Here is a 22,684-nt window from a genome sequence, read left to right as displayed (position 1 = left end):
GAGTTGATTTTTGGTAATGATGTAAGATAGGGGTCCAATTTCATTCTTTTGCATGTGCATATATAGTTTTTCGAACACCATTTATTGAAGAGATTTTCTTCATCATGTATTCTTGGTGCCTTTGTTGAAAACAGGCTAACCATATATGAGTGGGTTTAATTCCGGGCTCTTTATTCTGTTCCTTGTATACCTGTCATTTTGCATACTAATACTAAACCATTTTGCTTACTATAGGATTGCAATGTAGTCTGAAATCAGGAAGTATGATGTCTCCAACTTTGCTCTTCTTAATAGAGATTACTTAGCTATAATGGTGTTTATTTTGTTTAGTGTGTGATTGAGCTCAATGTAGTTGGATGCTAATTAATGCACAGTTTCTTTTAAAATGTTTTAGCAAATCAGGGCTCTCAAAATATGTAGCATTGTGCAAATGTATTGTTGCTGGTACTGGTATTTTTTTCATTACTTTGTTTACAAATCAATCAATGCAACAACAGAAATCAATTTGAATCCAGGCAAGGAGTGAACTGAGTCATGATAGAAAGATCCTTGAAATGGACAATGCTGTCATTGACGAAGAAGATGAAGACAGTGGAATCACAGCCTATACTCTCAAAAAGAGAAAGTGAAACTGAGGATAAGATAGATCAGAAGATGTTAGTGAGATGGATACTGGAAACAACCTCTTGGACAGAATCTTCTCTCAGTGACTCAAACTTTAGTATTAAGGGTGTCAGTAGAATGTCAGTGTCTTTAAAATCCCATTGTTTTTTCACATCAAATATGTTATGTTCACGTGAACAGATAATAGTAAATAGCTACTTCATATAAGTCTCATATGAAGTTACACAGCCTTGTTCTCAGGGAAAAATGTAATATGTCTGCAGTTTTAAAGGTAAAAATCAAAATTATTTAAAGGGAATATAGTGCATTTTACAATTTTGTTTACATTTTGAAAAAGAAAATTACTGGCAATGGCTTATTTAAAAATAGAACCTGTTACTTCTCACTTTGCTTCTGATCTCTGTTTACATTATTTTATGAGCCCGTGTTAATTGTCTTTATTGGGCATTACCATTGGAGGATAAAGCTATGTCATTATAACCATATATATATAATCTTTATTATTTTCTCTTTATGTGCATTGTTTGTTTCTTTTCACTAGCTCTCACCAAACCGAGCACTTGAGATGATTCTGATGCAGTCTTCTTGTGTAACACAAGATTTAGGCATGATAATTTTACGATTTGTAAAACGAAACCTCAACTTTTATTTCACCTTTGCATGCTGCTTATTCAGTCTTTCAGTTAAATAAACCTATTTACATTTCCTGTACAAGTCTGTAACTTTTCTTTATCTTTCTGCTTCTCTTACTAGTATATTAATGAATCTGATATACCCTCAAAACAAACTGAGCTAATAAATTATATTTTCTTAATTTTATTTGTTATACAACACAAGGGTAAAATGATCATACAATTTCAGGAGGTTGAGGGTTTGGAGTCCAATTCAGAAACTCAGATTTTTTGACATAGATCTTCATCTAGCTGATCTCCTGTTTGCAAAACCTTGAAATTCACTGGTCAATGTTCATCATCTCCTTCTTTAGTAACAAATCTGGGGGTAATTTTTTTTTGTTAAGTGGCTGAAATACCATAAAGACTCTTCTGACATGTAGGAATGGTACATGGATATATACAACATTTTCACAGTGGGATTATAATCACAAAATTTAAAGAGAGTCTTAAAAATAGAACATCACTTTCTGAATCAAAGCAGTAAATTGTATCTAAGTTTAGCAACAAATAATCATATTTCTACATTCTGATGCCACACATTCTATTTGACATGCATTTTATATATTCTTAATAAAGTTATTTGTTTCAAAATTGTTTCAATAAATCTACATTTTACTAAAGCTATATATTTTCAATAAACTTCTTCATACATTCCTCTTAGACAGATTACATATTTTCACAGCAATTTAACTACTTTTTATTTGATTTTTTTCCCCCATACACCCAACCATTTGGGTATTACATTCTTGGCATAATATTGCTTATCTCTGTCCTTTGAAATGTGCTGACCTTGAAATAACACACTATCTTCGATTTTATTTGACCAGGTAATGGGTTAAATGAGGTTATCACTTAATTTCAGCACTAGCCTTTATCTAACTATTGTTTACAAAATGTATGAATTCCTGTTTTTAATAGATTCATGAAAATTGCATTGTCGATATTAGTTTAAATTAACAAATTAAACCCAAAATTATTTTTATATATTAATGTCAAATTATCTGTATGCATTTTTTTCTGCCTAAATGCAGGACTCCATCCATTAATAACATCATCTTTTTCTTTTTTGTTGTTTATATAAATCCCTGTGATCCTTGAATATTGATTCTTTCACTCCTTCCAACTTGTTTGCTTATTTTCCAATTTTGTGATGCTCACAGGTTTTTTGAGCTATTCTCTATTTGGCCTTATGGAATCACTAATGAAAACATTGACCAAAGAACAGCCTAAAGGCATACATTTCACACTTCCTTCGTTAATTTTAAGAAATAAATTATCAAAAACCATTGAATAAGGCAAAATATCCCTTGATATGTTTACATTTGGGGAATATGATGACAGTAAACATTCAAGCGAAATAAAGGCCTGGGAAAATTAGGAAAACAGAAAGCAATATAGACAGTATAGCAGAGGCAAAAAGAATGTTACATTCATAGAGGAGAGTTTAATAATTATTGTCAGATTCTAAAGAAAGAAGTAAATGATAAAAATCACACTTAATATAATAATTAGAAGTCTCAATACTTTTGCAATTTAAATTGCATTTGAGTTAAAGAAAATAAAAAATATTTGGAACATTTTTCACATAAATTCATTAGACAATAAAAGCAAGAAAATATGATAAAAATACTTTTACATTAACGATGGGTTCAAGAAATAATCAAAATGTACATAAGAAGCATATGTTTAATACATTAAAAATTAAGCAACATAATTTGTGATAATAGCTCCAAAATTTAGAAATATTTGTAGACTTTGTAAATAAAACTAATTAAATGTTAGGCAAGCTGAATTAGAGAGCAGAGAATATGGCTCAAAATATGATATATCTAAAACCCAAATCTCAGAATAAATGGAATTCATCTCTTAAATATTGCTTGTATTCCTAAGTTTTACTGGAAATTAAATTAGTTAATTGAAAGAATATAATATTAGTATTTACCTGTGAAAGGTCCTGGTCTTATATATGATTCCATTAAATACATAGGACACTGAAAGCAGAAAGAAACCTGCTGAGCAGTAGCCAGCTGGTGCAGAAGAACGTATGTGAGCCACTCAGTGAAAGAGCAAACCATCTCTGAGAACAGCCTCATCATTTTGATGCAGAGCCTCCAGGGCCAGGTAACTGCTGTGGGGTGAGAATATGGCCCACAGGTGCACATACAACACCAATGTTTTCAGGAACATTCATCTGACAAAGGTCACCTACATGGACTGTTAAGAACATTGGATGATGAATCTGCATGACCTCTTTGTGACAGGCAATAAGGTCAGCTATACCACATCTCAGGTGATTTGAACATCACAGCTCTATCAGGTGCAACTTCAGCAGCAAGGGTAAGGGAAGGGACATGTGGAATTACCCTTCAAAAACTCTAAGTGTGGCTGTCTCCTTGTCAAGCCCTGGCCCGCTCAGTTTCCTCCAGAGCTCTACTAAGCCACCTCCCTGTCTACCTCCATATTAATGATGCTTAGCCTTAATGTTAAGATTAATTTTAATTGATTTTATTGTCAATTGATAGAAGATTTCTATGGTCAGGAAATCCATGAGCCTATTGTAAATAACATGTTTTGTATTAATCCATTGAACATTAATCTACATCTTTTGAAACGATGTACTGGTTGAACTCATTGCAGCAACTGAATGTGTGTGCATGCTGCTTTGGGTGCATGTGTCAGTCTGGAAGAGTGAAAGTGAGAGAAGAATTAGAAATTTTTGAGGAGAAGTGAAGGGAATAGAAGGAGAGCTTCTGTAACTGATGCATTCTAATCTGATAGCAGTTTTCTTGAATTCACACTTTTGCACAAACTTGCACTTACTAAGGAATATATATGCATGTGAGGGATAAGGGAAATAAAAGATAGGGAGTTTAAGTTGCAATGAAATCTATAGTCCTCAAATTTGCTTTAAGTATCTCCCTAGGAGATAATTAAATAAGTTAAAATGGAAGTCTATTTTAAATTTAAAGCATTTTTGACATATATGATATATAATGTCTTAAAATCATAAATAGTGGAAAAGAATGCATAAGAAAAAATAAATAGACAATTGCAACTATTCTACACGCCTAGTTTCATGTGATATTGTGACATTTGTGTCTAAACAACGAACCCCATTTGTTCCCTAAGATTTCATTACAATTTTTTGAGAACTCACTAAAGATACAGAAGAATTAGATGAAAGTTCCATGGTATTATTTAAGTTTGGTAATCTACCTTATACCTAATTGGATACATGCTTCAGTATTACAGGACATGATTACTGAGAAAAGAACAAAATGTTCTAATGAAAAACTGGAGGCTTGAACCAGCCTTTGACAGTTCATCAAATACTCTATTTATTTTGGAAAATTAACCAAGCTATCACAGAAATGAGGGGATTCTTTTCTTGGTAATTATATTCTGTATAGCCTTCTTTACTTCCTTATTCCTGAGGCTATAGATCATAGGATTCAACATGGGGATCACTACTGTGTAGAACACTGAAACCACTTTGTCCTGATTCAGGAGGTAGCTGGAACTGGGTCTCAGATAAGTGTAAATGGAGGTGGAATAGAACAGCATTATAGCTGTCAGATGAGAGGCACATGTGGAGAATGCTTTGTGTCTCCCTTCCCCTGAATGCATACGAAAGATGGAGAAGAGAATGTAGGAGTAGGAGGATAGGATGACTAGCAGAGCTCCAATCATATTCACACCAGCAAAAGTGGAAAAGATACTTTCATTCAGCTGTGTGTCAGAACATGAGAGCTTAAAAAGTGGAGGGCTGTCACAGAAGAAGTGGTGAATGACATTGGAACTGCAGAATGGCAAGCTGCTTACATAACTCGTGTTAACCATGGAGTTCAACAATCCTGCTGTAAAAGCCCCTGCTGCCATTTTAAGGCAGACTGTCCTGGACATGATCGAGGAGTAAAGTAGAGGGTTGCATATGGCCACGTAACAGTCATAGGCCATTAACCCAAAGAGGATGCATTCAGTTGTGGCCAAGGCGATGAAGAAGTACATCTGCAGGAAGCAGCCAGTGAAGGAAATGGTTTTCTTCTCTGATAATAAATCTACCAGCATCTTTGGCGTGATGGTGGATGAATAACAAACATCCACAAAAGACAGACCAGAGAGGAAGAAATACATGGGTGTGTGAAGTCGGGAGTCAATCCTGATTAAGAGGATCATCCCATCATTCCCCAAAACTGTAAGCGTGTAAATCACAAAAAAGACCAAAAAGAGGCTGACCTGTAGCTCCAGCGTGTCTGCTAATCCCAAAAGGATGAACTCAGTCAGTGAAGTATAGTTTTTTCTCATCATTTATTACAGATTTAGTCTGCTTAATCTTGCACTGTGTGTAAATATTTCCCTCTCCAAAGCTTACAGGAAATAGTAGAGATGTTAATGAGGCTATTTACACATCGAAAACAAAACAGCCTAGGATAATACACCATACTAAATAGAACGACTAAAGTAAGAGGAAGATTAGGTGACAAATGGATAAGCATTTGAATTTAAAAAGCAATTGTCTGTATTGAATCAAGGTAGCAGATCTCTCAAATCACTGCTCTAAGTCCAAATATTTCACTTCAGGTCCTGCAAATGCAACATATGTTGTTGTATTCTTTCTCTACCATCCCGCATGCAAAATGCAAAGGATAGAAATATCTTTGCCAAAGTCTCTCCCATTCTCTTAACAAGTATGTGAGTTTAACTCAATTGTATTTTTTTCTTCTCAAGACCACTCTGTATATTCTTCAACTCCAAAATTCATGTATTGCTTCCCCGAAATCACTCTTGTGTACCCCGAGCAGCAAAACCAGTGACCGTTTCAAATAACCAATATTTTGACATCCATCATATTCTTAAGAGTGATTTATTTTTTTAAGAGTGGCACCTGAGCTAACAACTTTTGCCAATCTTCTTTTTTCTTTTTTTTCTCTTCTTATTCTCCCCAAAGCCCCACAATACATAGTTGTATATTCTAGTTGTGAGTCTCTCTGGTTGTGCTATATTGGATGCAGCCTCAGCGTGGCCTGATGAGCAGTACCATGTCCATGTCCAGGATCCCAACCAGTGAAACCGTGGGCTGCTGAAGTGGAGCACATGAATTTAACCACTGGGCCATGGGGCTGGCCCTTTAAGAATGATTTTGTAGTGTTATAAAAATGAACCAAAAAATTGTTCTCATTACAAGGTATGCTATCAAGTTAATGTCATGTGGTAGCAGAGAAGTACCTGTCCACTGCAGTGAAAAAAGCACCAGATCCTTATGTCTTCCTTCCCAGCGTCTTACTTGTGTAGTCTATTTTCTTTTTTATTAGAGTTCTCAGTGAGAGCTTAAAAATAAAAATAAGAAAATAGTTATTTTTTAAATGAAATGAAATTCAGTAAAAATTTGAATTACCTATTTGTAAAGATTTGAGACATCTTCTGAGTAAATACATGTTGCTGCACTTTTATTTTGTTTTCCTTGAAGAAGATTGAGCAACCATGGGGAGTAGATTATAGCTTTTAATTGTGAAGTCAATTCTCTAAAGGTAGAAACTCCAGTCTCAAAAGAATAAAATATGATCACATGTGAACATATGAAATCAAACGTTATGTGGGGCTTGCATCATAAAGTGCTTCCTGATCTCTATGTTACTTTAAAGTCTTTTGCCAGCATAAAAACATAATAATAATTATTGGCCATTTTCATTGCCTCCCTTTCTATCTTTAGCTTATTCCAAAAGGGTACACAGCCCACTACCAAATTATCATTCTTCTCTTTGCCTGTTTGTGTGTGTATGTGTATGTCAGGGTAAATTTAAGCTTCAACTCAACTCTGTTATTGAATGATCAATGAGAGCGAGAAATTAACTAAATCATTGCACAATGTTTAAATAAATATTTTCCTGGGAGAAATGGGGCAATGGATAAGAAAACCTAAGATCCTTTGTTCCCTTTTATGATTTAAGAATTTTATTGGCTCTTTGCAATTATTGTCTATGATTCTGAGCCTGGAAGAGAGTGAAACTATAGATTTTCCAGATCAATTATGCAAGCAAAACGAGGTGAAATAAAGTACATTGGGTGTCCATATGCACGGGGTGTTTTTGCATAGAAAACTCATAATGCATTGAGTACTATATTACAATTTTCCATTTAAGTTCTTAATTAATCCTTACATCAGTCTTTGAGGTTGACATTATTTTACACATTTTGCAGATGAGGAAAGAAAGACTTCAAGCTATTGTGGGGGCCTGGAATTGGCCACCCCAAGATATGTCTGTTTGGCATGATGATTATTTGGGGCTGGTTACTTTGCAGACAGGAAAGCAATTGAAAAGTAGAATTTACTTACCCTTTGTAAGAGACATTTACATTTAAAGGAAATCTCTATCTGTAAAGATGTCTCCCTCTCTGTACCAGGAAGAAGGGGAGATGACCTCATCTCTAGAAAATCTTAATCAATGGGGAAGGCAAGGACTTAGATCTGCATTTGTTTATTGCGCTTGTCTGGTAATCTCCTGTAACTGAGTCCCCCACCCCCAACACCCTCCTTTGTCTTTAGCTGGATATGATATTTAAGCTGGTGGTTACAGCCATTTTGGTGAGTTTCTCAGCTTGCCTGAGCCTCTCCCATGTATACATTGACAAATAGAAATGGCAAGAAATAGGATATATTGGAGTACATGAGGAAGCCATTTGGTGTAAACCTAATTCAGCCTGACTTTTTTTTTCCAAAAGGACCTGACTGTGGCCATTGAGCATGCATTGTGTATCTGCTTTAAAACATTTACTATGTCAAGAACAAATGACCTTAAGATAAAGGTGCAACTTCCCCCCCACATTGGCATTTCCTTAAGGATAAGCATTTTTCCTTAAGCTAGAAACTGATGGCTGCACTTACCTTTGACCACCCAGCTCAAGACAACAGACCTGCTACCCTGCTGTGTTCACCGAGACAGCAGAACTATCTGCTGTCCCCATCAATTGCTGTGCCGACAGAGCAGTCTCATGACTATTGTAAAAGGGACATTTCAATCCTATGTGAAACATCCTGTTTGGGGGTATATAACCACTCTGTGCACCCCACTTCTTTGGTGCCATTTCTTCCTTTGGGAAGAAAGGCCCCGGGCCATGGTCCTCAGATTTTAGATAAAGCTTTGTTTAATTTTCTCTTGCTATTCTGTCTCATGTGAATTTAATTTGTTCTCTGGCCAGAAGAACCCAGAGAGGGTAGAGGAAATATCTTCCTCCCCTGCACTATGAAATGACTTTCCCATGGATAAATAGTTAGGAAGTAGAAGAATTGACTTAAGAACAATCTTCAGCAGAAAGAATACTTAAGTTACCTAATTGTTCTGTCCAGTTCCATTTTATTTTAGTCACTTAGAAGATTATAAGTATATGCAAACATGTGCATGTGCATAAATACATATATGCACACATATATATGTGTCTTATGTGTGTGTGTGTATCTTCCAGTAAATCCAATCTTCCAATCATCAGAACAGGTAGAGTAATTCTGCATCTAAAGGAAGATCTGTAACATCATACAAGATATCATTAAAATTTTGGTTTGTAAAGATTGCATCATCCCATTAAAAACTACCCCTGATTTACATCTATCAAATATATAATATGTATTTGCTAATGTGTGAAAGTTAATCAACAATTTGAGAAGTGGAAGTACTTAAAAAGAGTTTGTAATTGAGCAAACAGAAATGTGAATGAAGAGAGACAGGAGGAGAATCAGTATGGTGAGTTATCACGGAATGAAGGGAAGGAGAGAATTTATGAAGATAGAAGATCCTTAAACCCTAAAGAAAACATGTATCAAAAAGAAGACTGAATTTATTGAACAAAAGATTAAAATTGAAAATCTTGAAAGAAGTTTCATTCAGGAATAAGCAGAAAGAAAAATAAATAAAAAAATTCAATTTAAAAAATGGTTAAAAATGATAAAACAATATGTTAGAAATTGTCAGTTTTTTAAAGTCAGGTTTACTGTGCCATAGTTTTCCTGAAGTAAATTATCATCATTTTTAGGTGTGTGGTTTGGTGGATTTTGACAAGCACAATCTTCTAACTAAAACTAAAATCAAGGCAGAATATTTTGTCCAGCCTGATAAATTCCATTATGACCCTTTATAGATAATTCTATCCTTCCCCTAGCCTCTGATAGCCACTGGGAAACCATTGGTATGATTCTTTTTGGCGTTTCCAGAATGTGATCTAAGTGGAATCACATAATTGTTGGAGGAGGTCATCAGAGGACGTGACTGCCAATTGACCCATGTAATGGGCCCCAGGAATCAAACACTCCTCACCCCCACCCTTGTCATTGAGATGTAGATTCCACCTAGTAGTTCTGTGCTAGTAGCCATTTCAAGGATGCAACCTTGAAAGAGTAAGTGTTGTTGAGAATATCTGGACTGAATACAAGACTGAACCCCATTAAGTCCTCTATTTGTACTTTTAAGATTTGGCAAGCAGGTGGGGAGATCTACTCATCTTGCAGTCACTCAAGACAAGACTCTTATATAAGTTCCCTTGCTTAATAAGGCTGCCACTTACCCATCTGGAGTGCTCTGGCTCTTTCTTCAGTCTCTTCTTGCACTACTTGTGGGACCAGTTTGTGAACTAACAACAGTGTGTAGCCTTTTGAGTCTGGCGTCTTTCCCTCATTGTACATTTGAGAATAAGCCATTTTGCTGCTTTTACAGTATCAGATTTTTTTCCCTCCTATAACTAAGTACAAGTATATTCTATAGATATATCATCAGCTGATGGCCATTGGGTATGTTTCCAATTCAGAACAATTATGTCTAAATCTCCTCTTTGCATGGACTTATGATTTATTAATCTTAGTTACAAAGGAGTAAAATTGTTGGAACCCATGGTAAGTATAAGCTATTTAAGAGACTGACAAACTTTACCAAAATTGTGTTGTTTTGTATTGACATCAGCAATGTTTGAGAGTTCCAGTTGCTTTAAATCATCACCAGCAGTTGACATTTTCTTTTTTGTCTTTTATTTTTTAAAGTTTTAGCTATTCTAACAGTTAGGAATGTATTTCTCACTTTGATTTTAATTTGAATTTCCATAATGGCTAATCATTTTGAATATTTTTCCATTTGCTTATTTGCTATTTTTATTTCTTCTTTGGTGAAATATCTGTGAAAACCTCTTTCTTATTTTATTTTGTTATTTGTTTTATTATTATTGAGTTATAAAAATTTCTTATATATTCTGGCTGTAGGTCCTTTAATGGATGTGCACTTTGACAATATTTTTTCTAATCTGTGGCTTGGCTCTTCTATTTTAAGGTATATTTTTAAAAACAGATTATAATTTTGATTAAATCCAGTTGATTAACTTTTACTTATGCATTTCTGCTTTTTGTGTAATATCTGAGAAAAATATTTCTAGCCCATGGTCAAAAGATTTTCTCCTATGTCTTATTCAAGAATTTTTATTAAGTTTTATATTCAGGCTTATCCCTTTTCCCTTGATTTTGGAATATGATTTTATATGAGTTATGGTTCTTTACTTGCTTCCTTCCTTTGTGTCTCTTCCCTTCCTTCCTTCCATTCTTTCTTTCTCCATCCCTCACTGTCTCTCACCTTTTTCCTTTCTTTTTCCTGTTTTTTTTCTTTTTTAGCAAATTGATGTCCAATTGATCCACTATCAATTTCTTTTTCAAAAGATGATCCTTTTTTCTGTAAATTTACTTTGATATTTTGAAAGATTAATTGGCCCTATATGTGTGGATCAATTTCTGAACACTATGCTGCTCTTGATTACCATAGCTTTTTTGTACATGTTGAAATCAGGTACTGCGTCATGCAAAATATTTTCCAAGATTTTGGCTATTTTTTGCCTTTTATTTTAACTATTTCATTTCAGACTGTAAATTTCTACAAAAGGGCTACAGGGAGTTGATTGGTATAGCTTTGTATCCATAGATCATTTTGGAGACAACTGATGTCTTAACAGTAATGGGTCTTCCAGGCCATGGCCACTGTACATCTCTCCATTTATATGGTTCTTCAGTTTCTCACATCAATATTTTGTTGAAAGCATACAGTTCTTGTACATATTCCATTAGATTTACCCCTGTATATTTCATGTTTTGATGCTATTGCAAATGGTAATTTTTACATTTAAAATTTTGAATGAAGGTACTATTTTTTCTCATGTCCAAACTTTATTCTGTTTTTCTCTTGCTGTTTTTCTTTTTTTTTTTCTTTTTGCCTTGTTGCACTGCTAGAACCACCAGTACAATGCAGAATGTAAGTGGTGAGGGCACGGATTATTCCCTTGCTTCCTACAATGGAGGAAAGTATTCATTCTTTTACCATTAAGTATTATGTTAACTGTAGGGTTTTTGTTATATGCTATTTATCAAGTTCAGGAAGTTCTATTCCTAATTTGCTGAGATATTTTGTTATAAATAAATGTTGGATTGTGTCCAATAATTTTTTTCTGTATCCATTGAGATTCTTTTTTCTTTTCGAGAATGATAATATAGTGAATTGCATTGATTTATTTTTAATGTTAAAGCAAATTTTTATTCATGGGCAAATCTTACTTGTTAAACATTTTCCATTAGCTCTAAGTTATCAAATTTATTGGCCTAAAATTGTAAGTAGAATTCCATTATTGTCCTTAAGTTGTATTGATATAAAATATTAATTTCATAAATGTCTCTAGCGATGTTCTCTATTTTCTTTCCTAACAATGTGTGACTTCTTGTTTTCTCTTGAATGGTGTGCCTATCAGCCTAACGGTTTTCTAATCTTTTCAAAGAAACTTCTTTTGGTTTAAGTGGTTTACTCTATCAATTCCAATGTCAGCACTTATCTTTAGTACCTCCTTGCTCTTGCTGGCCTTGGAGTTAATATCATCTTCTTTGCCCACTTCTTAAAATGAAAGCTTTCAATATTGATTAAAAACCCTTTGTGATTTATAATAAAAATATTTAATTCTATAAATTTTCTTCTAAATACTGCTTTAACTATGTTCTATGATTTTTCATATGTTGCGTTTCTAATTTTTTTAAATAAAAATTATATTTTATCAAATTAAGAAATTTTAATATCCAATCTGAAAGTTATAATTTAAGTATGCTTTCATTAATATCCATGTTTAATGAACTTCTCTTAAGAAAATTTAGCAACTTGTTTTTCCCCTAAAGACATCATTAGGTGCACCTTAACTGATGTGACTTTTGTTTCTCTCCAGACCTACACTTCCACAATTTATGCTCTGAATGGAGAGTTTTCTTCTTCCACATGAAAGAGGGTAGTTGTGTTGAGCCATTTTCATCTATCAAATATGAGAATCTACTTTATACTAATTATAAGATTACATTCTTGTAGTGAACCCTAGACTCAGGCTCTCCATTGAGCAGGATGATGTGGGGTCATATTTGGAAGTAGGTGAACCCGTTGTTAAAATCCATTGCCCTATGTATTTGATGTACTTGCACTTTTGCCTGCATGAGTATACTCATTTACTGCTTCTCTTTTTCATTTAGCTTCTCTGGCTAAAATTGAGTAAGAAAGTCAGATCAAGCCAGCTCCAAACAATAGCTCTACAAGGAGGTATGCCTTAGGTCCATGCAAGAAAATGGTTCAGCTTTGGAATGGGCCATTCTATTGGGCTTCTTTTCAGGGTACACTTTCCATCATGGTTTTCTTGAAGCACTTACTCAGGAATTATTAAAATTTATAAATCGAATTCCCATTGGCTAATAAATTGTGTTTTTATTTCTTCTATTTTTTAGAATCTAAATGACAGGAAGTGTGAGTATAAAAAAACCTTTATTAAATATGTTTGGGGGTGAATGAAGTCTTCAACAAAAAAAGCCTCTGCAAGGCAAAGTAAACCATGCAAAGACAACACATCAACTAGGATAAAATATTTGCAAATCAATTATCAGAAAAAGGGTTGATCTCCAAAATATAAAGAACTCATACAACTGAACAACAACAGCAAAAAACAAACAACTCAATAAAAAATTCAGGAGGATATGAACAGACACTCTTCAAAGGAAGATATACAGATGGCCAACAGACACATAAAATAATTCTCAACATCACTAATTATTAGGGAAATGCAAATTAAAACTTTAATGAGATACCACGTCACATGAGTCAGAATGGCTATAATTACCAAGATGAAAAATAACAAATGTTGGAGAGGATATGGAGCAAAGGAACACTCACACACCGCTGGTGGGAATGCAAACTGGTGCAGACACTATGGAGAACAGTATGCAGATTTCTCAAAAAGTTAAAAATAGAAATACCATACAATCCAGCTCTCCCACTACCGGATATCTATCCAAATAGCTTGAAATCAATGATCCAAAGAGATTTATGCATCCCTATGTTCATTTCAGCATTATTCATGATAGCCAAGATGTGGAAGCAACTCAAGTGCCTATCTACAGATGAATGGATAAAGAAGATGTGGTATATATATACAATGGAATACTACACAGCCACAAAAAAGACAAAATCGTCCTATTAGCCACAACATGGATGGACCTTGAGGGTATGATGTTCAGTGAAATAAGCCAGACAGAGAAAGACAAATACTGCATGATTTCACTCATATATGGAAGATAACAAATACATGGATAAAGACAACAGATTAGTGGTTACCAGAGGGGAAGGGGGTTGGGGAGTGGGCTAAAGGGACAAAGGGGCATATATGTATGGTGATGGATAAAAATTAGACTACTAGGGGTCAGCAAGATGAAGTGCATTCAGGAATTGATAAACATAATGTACACCCAAAATTACATGATCTTATTAACCATTATAATCCCAATAAAATTAATTGGAAAAAATCAATAAAAATACTTAATGCATTTTTTTTAGCCAAACATGTATATGGTCATTTCTTGGAATTTGGTTCTGTTAATTTCTTATGACAGTCTTTCACTGCAGTAATACTTAAAGGATGCACAAACATGAAAATTTAGTCTCCCTTTCTCCCTGATTTATGAAGATATCCAAGAAAATTCAAATTAGGCATCATTAGCTTCATTTCTTAAAAAAATTTTAGTTCTTTATTTTTATGAGATATTTTCCTCATATGGCATTCTCTTTATAGAGAAATGCTATTTTTTAATGTTTCTCCTCTATACTCACCCAAAAAGGCATATAGTGTCTTTTACATGCTAATTAAGATCTTCCAGTGTCCAGAAAAACAAGGATCAGTTATAAGACTATAAGACAGGTGACGTTTGGTTGAGGTAAGACTAACATTATGTATTTATTGAAGAATAAATTTATTCTTAGATGACTGTCTAATATGTATCCTTGAATATTTAACTTTCATATGTGTGATATAGTCCAAAATTAGGAAATCTCAATTATTTCTTTTAAGCCATATCTTTAGCTTCATGTCTTTATCTACAACTTCTATAAAGGCTTACCTATGAGAAATCCAGATGCTTCCCCTAACTCTGAAACTATAGGTTGTACAGTCTGTAATGAAATTTGCTGTCATTTCAACTCCTGCTAAAAATGTCAAGCGCAGTCCTAGTGTCTGCAAAAGTTACCAATAGTGAAGGCACATTTCAAAAGGCAATTTTTGTGGCCCGCCCGGTGGCGCAGCGGTTAAGTTTGCACGTTCCACATCTTGGCGGCCCGGGTTCACTGGCTCGGATCCCGGGTGCAGACATGGCACCGCTTGGCACGCCATGCTGTGGTAGGCATCCCACATATAAAGTAGAGGAAGATGGGCATGGATATTAGCTCAGGGCCAGGCTTCCTCAGCAAAAAGAGGAGGACTGGCAGTAGTTAGCTGAGGGCTAATCTTCCTCGTAAAAAAAAAAAAAGGAAACGGCAATTTTTTGTTCATAAGGAACTATAAGTCAAGATGCATAGTATTTTCTTGGGAATCAGAAAGTTGAGAATAATTATAAATATTAGAATTTTTTTGCCCTTGAAGGTGATTTTTTTGCAGAAAATTCTACTCAATGTCCACCCAATTATTGGCTATAAATTCTATAGCCTTAATTAAAAACTTATTTTCTCTCTCTATAACATATCTAATAGATTTTAGCAATCACTTCTGAGGGGCCTTTAAATAATAATTGCTCTAATTTACAAAATTAGTTAAGTAAACATCTTCAAGTATTTTAAATGGGAGGTGTAAATTTTATATTTGATGTTAATTTAAATTGTAAACTCTTGGAATTAACAAGAAGTAATAGGAAAACAAAATAGTTATATAAATTTGATAAATTAAACAGAGTTAGGAGCTCTTAAGTGTTACAATACTGATAACAAATTTCAACTTAACGCTTTCAAGACTAAATAATTTCATCATATATACTTGATATCAAGGCTTTTACTATAATAAATCAAATTTTATTAAATAATACTAATATAAATAATACCAGATAAGTGCAGATTCCTTGGTAACACATATACAAACTTAGTAAAATGGTCATGATTTTCTTAAAATGTTTTTACACTTAATTTTACATCTTATCATAGTTGAATGAATGTACCCACATATATTGTCATCCCAATGAGGTAATATTATTTCTAATCATAAAACTTAAAAAGGGGTTTGACTTAATCTTCTTTGACCCAAATCTGGATTACAGTTATATACATAATCAATCATCTTTTATCTTCTAAGGAACTCTTGAATGAATTCCACATTTTGTTTATTTTTAACATATGTAAATGTATAATATTTGAACCTGATGGAATAGTAGAAGATGTAAGTATATTTCCCAACAAATGATAAATACATGTAAGATTGATGGGAATCTTAAACTTATAAATGAATTTTCCACTAAACTTTAAAGGCTTTGAAATTAATAGAAGTCTATATTATTTTGTATTATCTAGATCATTAAATTCTTACAAATATCTACAATAACCATAAGGAAGCAGGATTTTGTGACTATTACCCTAAGAGTCATTTCAGTATCACCCAGAAAACCAGTGGCTTTTTAAAGCCATCTACAACTTCTCCACCAGAGGCTTGAATATTTCCCTGGGTTCCAATGTCTTCAGGTTCTGTGCAACCAGCATTTCTCAGCACTTCCCTGATCAGCTGACCCAAATCCAGAGTTCGGCACCTGAGTTCATAATATTTGTCATTCAATGATAAGGCCACACATGCACACTGAGTCCATGAATACAGAAAGAGGTGGGGATAGGGCTGTCTTCTGGAACACAAACTCACTATATATCTGGTAGTTTTCTCATGACTCCACAGAATAATGAGGAGGTGAGGGGGTATATCTTCTCTTTTGAAGACCTCTGACTTATAAACTTTCCCCAAATCCTGACCCTTAACCCAAACTAATTGTGTGGTGTTTGCCTTCACCCTCCTCACCACAATAACTAATTGAAATAGCCATGACTTCTATGACTTTGTCAGACTTGAGGAACATCTTATGGGATTATTTTCTTAATGGGGATATAATGTTCATAGGTGCAAACATTACTGTTCTGCCACTGATGTGTTCTCTTGTGATAACAGGAAAAACAGAAAACAGTAGAGGCTACTACAGCAGTAGCAAATTAATAAATGCTCAGGCAGATTTAGAATCCAACTGGGAAAATTGCCTTGACAGTAACTGAAGTTCTTGGTATTTATTCTATAATAAATCCAATTGCCTTCTATGAAAATAAATATTTTAAGGACTGAAACATTGAATTAATTACTTTCCACAGAAGAAAGGACTGGGAAATCTATCTTTGGGTGGAGGCATCGTAAAGTTTGATACCCCCACATTCTGCAATGTGTCTTTGCTACTGATAGTTTTGTCTTCAATACTATCAGTGACTTGCTTTTTGCTAAGTCCAATGGATTTAATTCTTTAACTTAATAATGTCTCTGAAGAATTTTACACATCTGTGAAAACTTCCATATATTTACTTTTCTATTATTATTTTTTCCTTCTGATTATCTTACAAGGTAATATAGACATTGAATTTCATGGGAGGTACATAACAGATATAGCATTCAGAATATTATAGTCAACTGACTGGGTATAAATCGGGTAGTCATCAAAGGGACACTACAGTTTATGAGATATAGGGTAAGTTCTATATTTTCACATGCCACTTACTCAACTATTACCAAAAAACTACATAAAAGAGAGTTTGAAAGGATAATTTTAAATGATATAAGTGATCATTGTTATCTGATAAAGATGATATTCACTTTTCTTGATTCAGATTTCCACATATCTTGATTTTATTACATAAGATTGTTGTATACTCATACTCGTTGTATAATTAAACTTTTTTAGAGTTCAACATCAAAGGTAGAATGAACCTTTAATTACAAAAACTTATTCAATTGTATTCATTGAACATGTTAATAACACAATTTATCATTTTCAGCTATTTGTTTATATTTTTCTAATAAACATTTTTAGAGCACAAATCTCTGCAGTTATTGACCAGGTTAATAAAACAGTGTCTGTCACATGGAATAACTTCAATAAATATTTATGGATAAATGAAAAAATAGACTTTATTTTATTTTAAAATATAAATTTAAAAATCTTTGTCAGTTTTATAAATGATTAGATTTATATTTCATCACTTCTCAGATTGTGAACATTTTTTTTTCTTTTTGATGAAGATTAGCCCTGAGCTAACATCTGCCCCAAATCCTCCTCTTTTTGCTGAGGAAGACTGGCCCTGAGCTAACATCCGTGCCCATCTTACTCTACTTTATATGTGGGACACCTACCAAAGCATGGCTTGCCAAGGGGTGCCATGTCCACACCCAGGATCTGAACCAGCGAACCCTGGGCCACCAAACTGGAACCTGCGAACTTGAACTTAACTGCTGTGCCACTGGGCAGGCCCCGAGATGGTGGACATTTTAATGTATGCAATTTATGTAAAGATGAACATCAGGATGCTCATATTTTACACTAATAAGTTTATTCAAATTACTAAGGCAAATGTATATAAAAGTTTTAAATTAAGGATGTAAGATATTTAGGTCCTTTATTTCACCATTTTTGTTGTTGAAAGCATGTGTGTTTTTTTATATATAGAAGAATGAAATATATGTTGATTCACTGAATAACTGTAACATCTATTGATTTCTCTTGAGATTAAATAAGAAATAACATAATTAGGAAATATGCTGATGCTGAGTCCCATATTTTCCCCAGTGCAAAAGGTAGTAATTCACAATTTTCACAGGGATTCATTACACTAAAGTCAAAAAATGTTGTGGAGGAGTCCTCATATCTTTACCATGTATTCATTAATTTTATCTCAGCATAGTCATTGCTTATGGTACTTACCCATTCATTAATAATTGCTCTGCATACTCTTTGAATTTAAGCTAAAAAATGCAGCAAAGATATTTGTTAATGAGGTTCATTGAGCATTCACTTTGAATGGCTAGTCTGTCTCAACAGGTGGCAGCATTAGAACTGCAAATTTGTGAATTACAAAGGTAAAATAAGGATGCTTTAAAAAATAGTGGGTAGTCACCTTTAATGAAATGTCTTCTTTTACAATAATTCCAAACGTTTATGATTTAGTTGTTTGAATTTCTGCTCCAAAAATTTATCATCGCAAATGGGGTTTTTTAATCTTCCTTTATGTCAATAAAGGTGCAAGGTAAACCAGACAAATTACATTTGGAGATTCAAACATAATTTCAATTCGTAATTAATATTGAATTGACATCCTATAATCAAAGCTAATAAACAGATGTTTAGTGATACTCAATTTAAAATTATGTAAAAGAGGAGCTGGCCCGGTGGCACAGTGGTTTACTGTGCATGTTCCACTTCCGCGCCCCAGGGTTTGCTGGTTCGGATCCCGGGTGTGGACATGGTACTGCTTGGCAAGCCATGCTGTGGTAGGCGTCCCACATGCAAAGTAGAGGAAGATGGGCACTGATATTAGCTCAGGGCCAGTCTTCCTCAGCAAAAAGAGGAGGATTGGTAGAAGATGTTAACTCAGGGCTAATCTTCCTCAAAATAAATAAATAAATAAAAAATAATAAAACATGAAAATTATGTAAAGGACAATGATGTCCAGTGTTGACAACTGTAGGTAATAATTAATTGTTGGAGGTAGTAGCAGAGAAAAAACAAAACTAAATTTTAAAATATATAAGGAATAAACTCATATAAATGGGTAAAATGACAAATTATAAGAATTAATAAAAGAGTTTGGGTTACTGAATATATGATCAATATTTAATCTGAATGTTATTTGCATTACTTCATCGCTGTAGAAAATATTTAGAGCGTAATTATTTAAAGGAAATAATGTATAATACATAAGGTCCTTAGGAAAATATCCATAATAAATGCTGGGTACTTTTTTTTTTTTTTGCTGAAGAAGTTTCACCCTGAGCTAACATATGTGCCAATCTTCTATTTTGTACGTGGGTTGCCACCACAGCATGGCTGCTGACAAGTGGTATAGGTCCACGTCCAGGAACTGAACTCAGGCCACCAAAGCAGTGCTTGCTGAATTTAATCACTATGCCACAAGGTTGACCCCTAGATACTCATAACTTTTATGGAGAAAATGATAAAACGACATTAAAAATTTTAAATATGAGCCAGCCCCATGGCTGAGTGGTTAAGTTTGTGCACTTTACTTCGGTGGCCCAGGGTTTCCCCAGTTCTGATCCCTGGTGTGGGCCTAGCACCACTCATCAGGCCATGCTGAGGTTGCATCCCACATAGCAGAGCCAGAAGGACCTACAACTAGAATACACATCTATATACTGGGGGGCTTCAGAGAGAAGACAAAAATTTTGAATAAACAATGTAAATAAACAACAACACCATGTTTACCAGGATGACTCAATATTTTAAAGATATAAGTTTTACAAAATTGGTCTGTCTTGGTGACATTCATTCTTATATACCCTTTCCCCTTTTTACACTTAGCCTACCATTTCACCCTGCATTTACTTCCATTTACATTTCCATTCTATCCTCCAAGTATCAGGCTACCTGGTATTCTTAAAGATTACTTTATGTTCAGGCAATATAGCAACAACAATGTTGAACCTGGTATTATCTTAATGTTTTAATTGGTTAAATTACCCCTAATATTCAAAGGCAATCCAGATTATGAAAACGCACACACACATACATGCACACACACACACATCTGAATTCTATTTACTAATTGCTTCCACTTCTTTTGAGTTCTCACATTTAAATATGTGTATGTTTTTCATAATTACTACCAATAATAATGTAGAAGCACATGGTCATCAACAAGTGGAACTTCACACTCTTTAAAATGAAAACAATATGTATAACATGCATGTATTTAAATTATGTAAGTATAATAGTAAACCCCAGTGGAGTTCATTTTTAATAATTCAGTTTTTCCTTGTAGAGCCTCATGTAAGAGAGACAAGAACATATGCAACAATTTTCTCTAAAACTTTGAAAAGGCCAAATCTATGAATGCTACAATTTGGAAAGATAGTGCAGCGCCTTGCTTTCCCCAGACCCCTCTTTAGCTGGTTTAATGAGTAGTAGCATTCACAGAATCATTGGGGATTCTATCTTCCAAAGTCCCTGAGCCAAATATAAACACAGTCAGGTAACTAAGAGAAAGGGCCAAGCTTCCTCTCAAAGCCAGGTAGGTGTTGTAGTTATATGTTCTAACAAAATAATTATAAATGCCTTCTTGGGTTTTCAAAAACAGCAACTCTCAACACATGCTGTGAAGGGACAGTGAAGAAAAACCATCTGCCTCAAATCCACTCCAATTATTAAGATAAGTGAAACAGAATTAGACCATTACCAATTTAACTGGCTGTCTTGAATTAATTAGTGGGTTTATTCCATATTTCCTCAGGTAGCTCTATCCAAAGCTTTATAAACAATGAAAATATAATTACGGAAATTGCAAGAGGGAGTTTATTTGAAAAAATTCTTTAAAATCTAAGATTGATTATTACAAACTGTTGACTTTTGTTAAATTTGAGAAAAAGAGCAGTGATTTATTTGGCCCCATTACCATAGCCAACCTTTAAACTCCAAGATTAATTTATGCTACGTGATTGATTTTACAGCAAAAGAAAAATGGCATGGAAGGCAGTCCAGAGGAAAATTAGTATTTATTACATGAAAATCAAAGAAACAAATATGAGATCAGTGAAATAAGAATAAACTCATCTTCAAAGTAATAGATTGTTTTGTTTAAAAACAAAGTCCATCAAGGCAAAGCTATGCAAACAAACCTAAATAAGAAAAAAAGCAAAGGTGAAAAAAAAGTCATCTTAGTCAAAAGCTGTTTGGCCAGCATGACAACATACAGTTCCGTCTCTATTTTCCTTACTTGTTTTACTTTGAATATACAGCAAACATTTAGAGGATATCTATGGTAGCCAATTTTCACGTATTTTCTTATTTAATTTTCACAACTGCCTCTTTAGGAGGGTTTATAAATGAAACTAATAGTTAAGCTAGGAAAAAACTAAGAGTTAGACATGAAGTCACAGCTTAATGTGGTAGAAAGTGACCAGCCATTCTTTTCAACCAGTGAAATTCTGTAAAATGGACATAATCAAAGCTATCTTTTAGCATGGTTTCCAGTTCTTGAATTGTTGTGGTATAATTTACCTCACACTGATAGTAAAGGGTAGATCTCTAAGCCCATGTCTTCCTTGTTCTTTATTCAATATTAAGGAAGTATTATTCCCAAAATATGAACTGTGGAACACCATATCCATTAATGTTCACTGAAAATAGATTCATTGTCAAATTAACATGAAAAGTACTGTATATTTATTTCTGTTATTGGAAACTTCCAAAGCATACTAGTGTATTTTATATTTCTGTGAGCTTTTCTTAAAAATTTTTAGCCAAGCATTTCCCAAATATATTAGGTATTGTAATCTTACTTTTCAGGTATTCTGGTTTATATGATAAAGCCTAAAATAGGATTAATTTAATGATCTAATTTTTCCTGGGTGAAAAACCAGATCCATGATGCGTATGTGATCTAATGTGCCCAAAGCATGTGCATTGTCCTTAAAATTACATTTGAGACTTTTTGACTGCAAGGATTAAAACATATTGAAAACATTTTCTGATTCAATCTTAATGAAAAAAATCTGATATGGACTAACCCAAGCCATGGCATAATAAATGTGAGGAAACCAGAGGATGAAATGATAACTATCTGTTGGAGTAGAAAAGAATGACTTCTTGGAACAAGTGAGTTTTAACAAATGTTTTACATAATGTTGTTTGATGAATGAAAGAACATGTTTGAATTTTTTTCATTCTCTATATTAGACCCTTTTATTTCTCATTTTCTACTTTTATGGATAATCTATAAATTGTATTAAATAATATTATGTATATATGTATATAAACATATATGTATTTCTTCTTTCTTGTT

The 22,684-nt window shown here is 33.8% G+C and overlaps 1 protein-coding gene across 1 annotated transcript; it reads right to left on the bottom strand.

The window, feature by feature from the left end:
• Nucleotides 1-4,661: 4,661 nt before the first annotated feature.
• Nucleotides 4,662-5,606, bottom strand: LOC139040942 (olfactory receptor 5F1-like). Its single transcript, XM_070488647.1, has one exon. It carries the CDS (start codon nucleotides 5,604-5,606, stop codon nucleotides 4,662-4,664), a length of 945 nt encoding a protein of 314 aa, XP_070344748.1.
• Between the last annotated feature and the right edge of the window lie 17,078 nt (nucleotides 5,607-22,684).

The sequence above is a fragment of the Equus asinus genome, chromosome 17, assembly GCF_041296235.1.
Source record: "Equus asinus isolate D_3611 breed Donkey chromosome 17, EquAss-T2T_v2, whole genome shotgun sequence".
Taxonomy (NCBI): domain Eukaryota; kingdom Metazoa; phylum Chordata; class Mammalia; order Perissodactyla; family Equidae; genus Equus; species Equus asinus.
The sequence above is the reverse complement of the archived record's forward strand: the minus strand, read 5'-3'. Positions and strand labels throughout refer to the sequence as shown.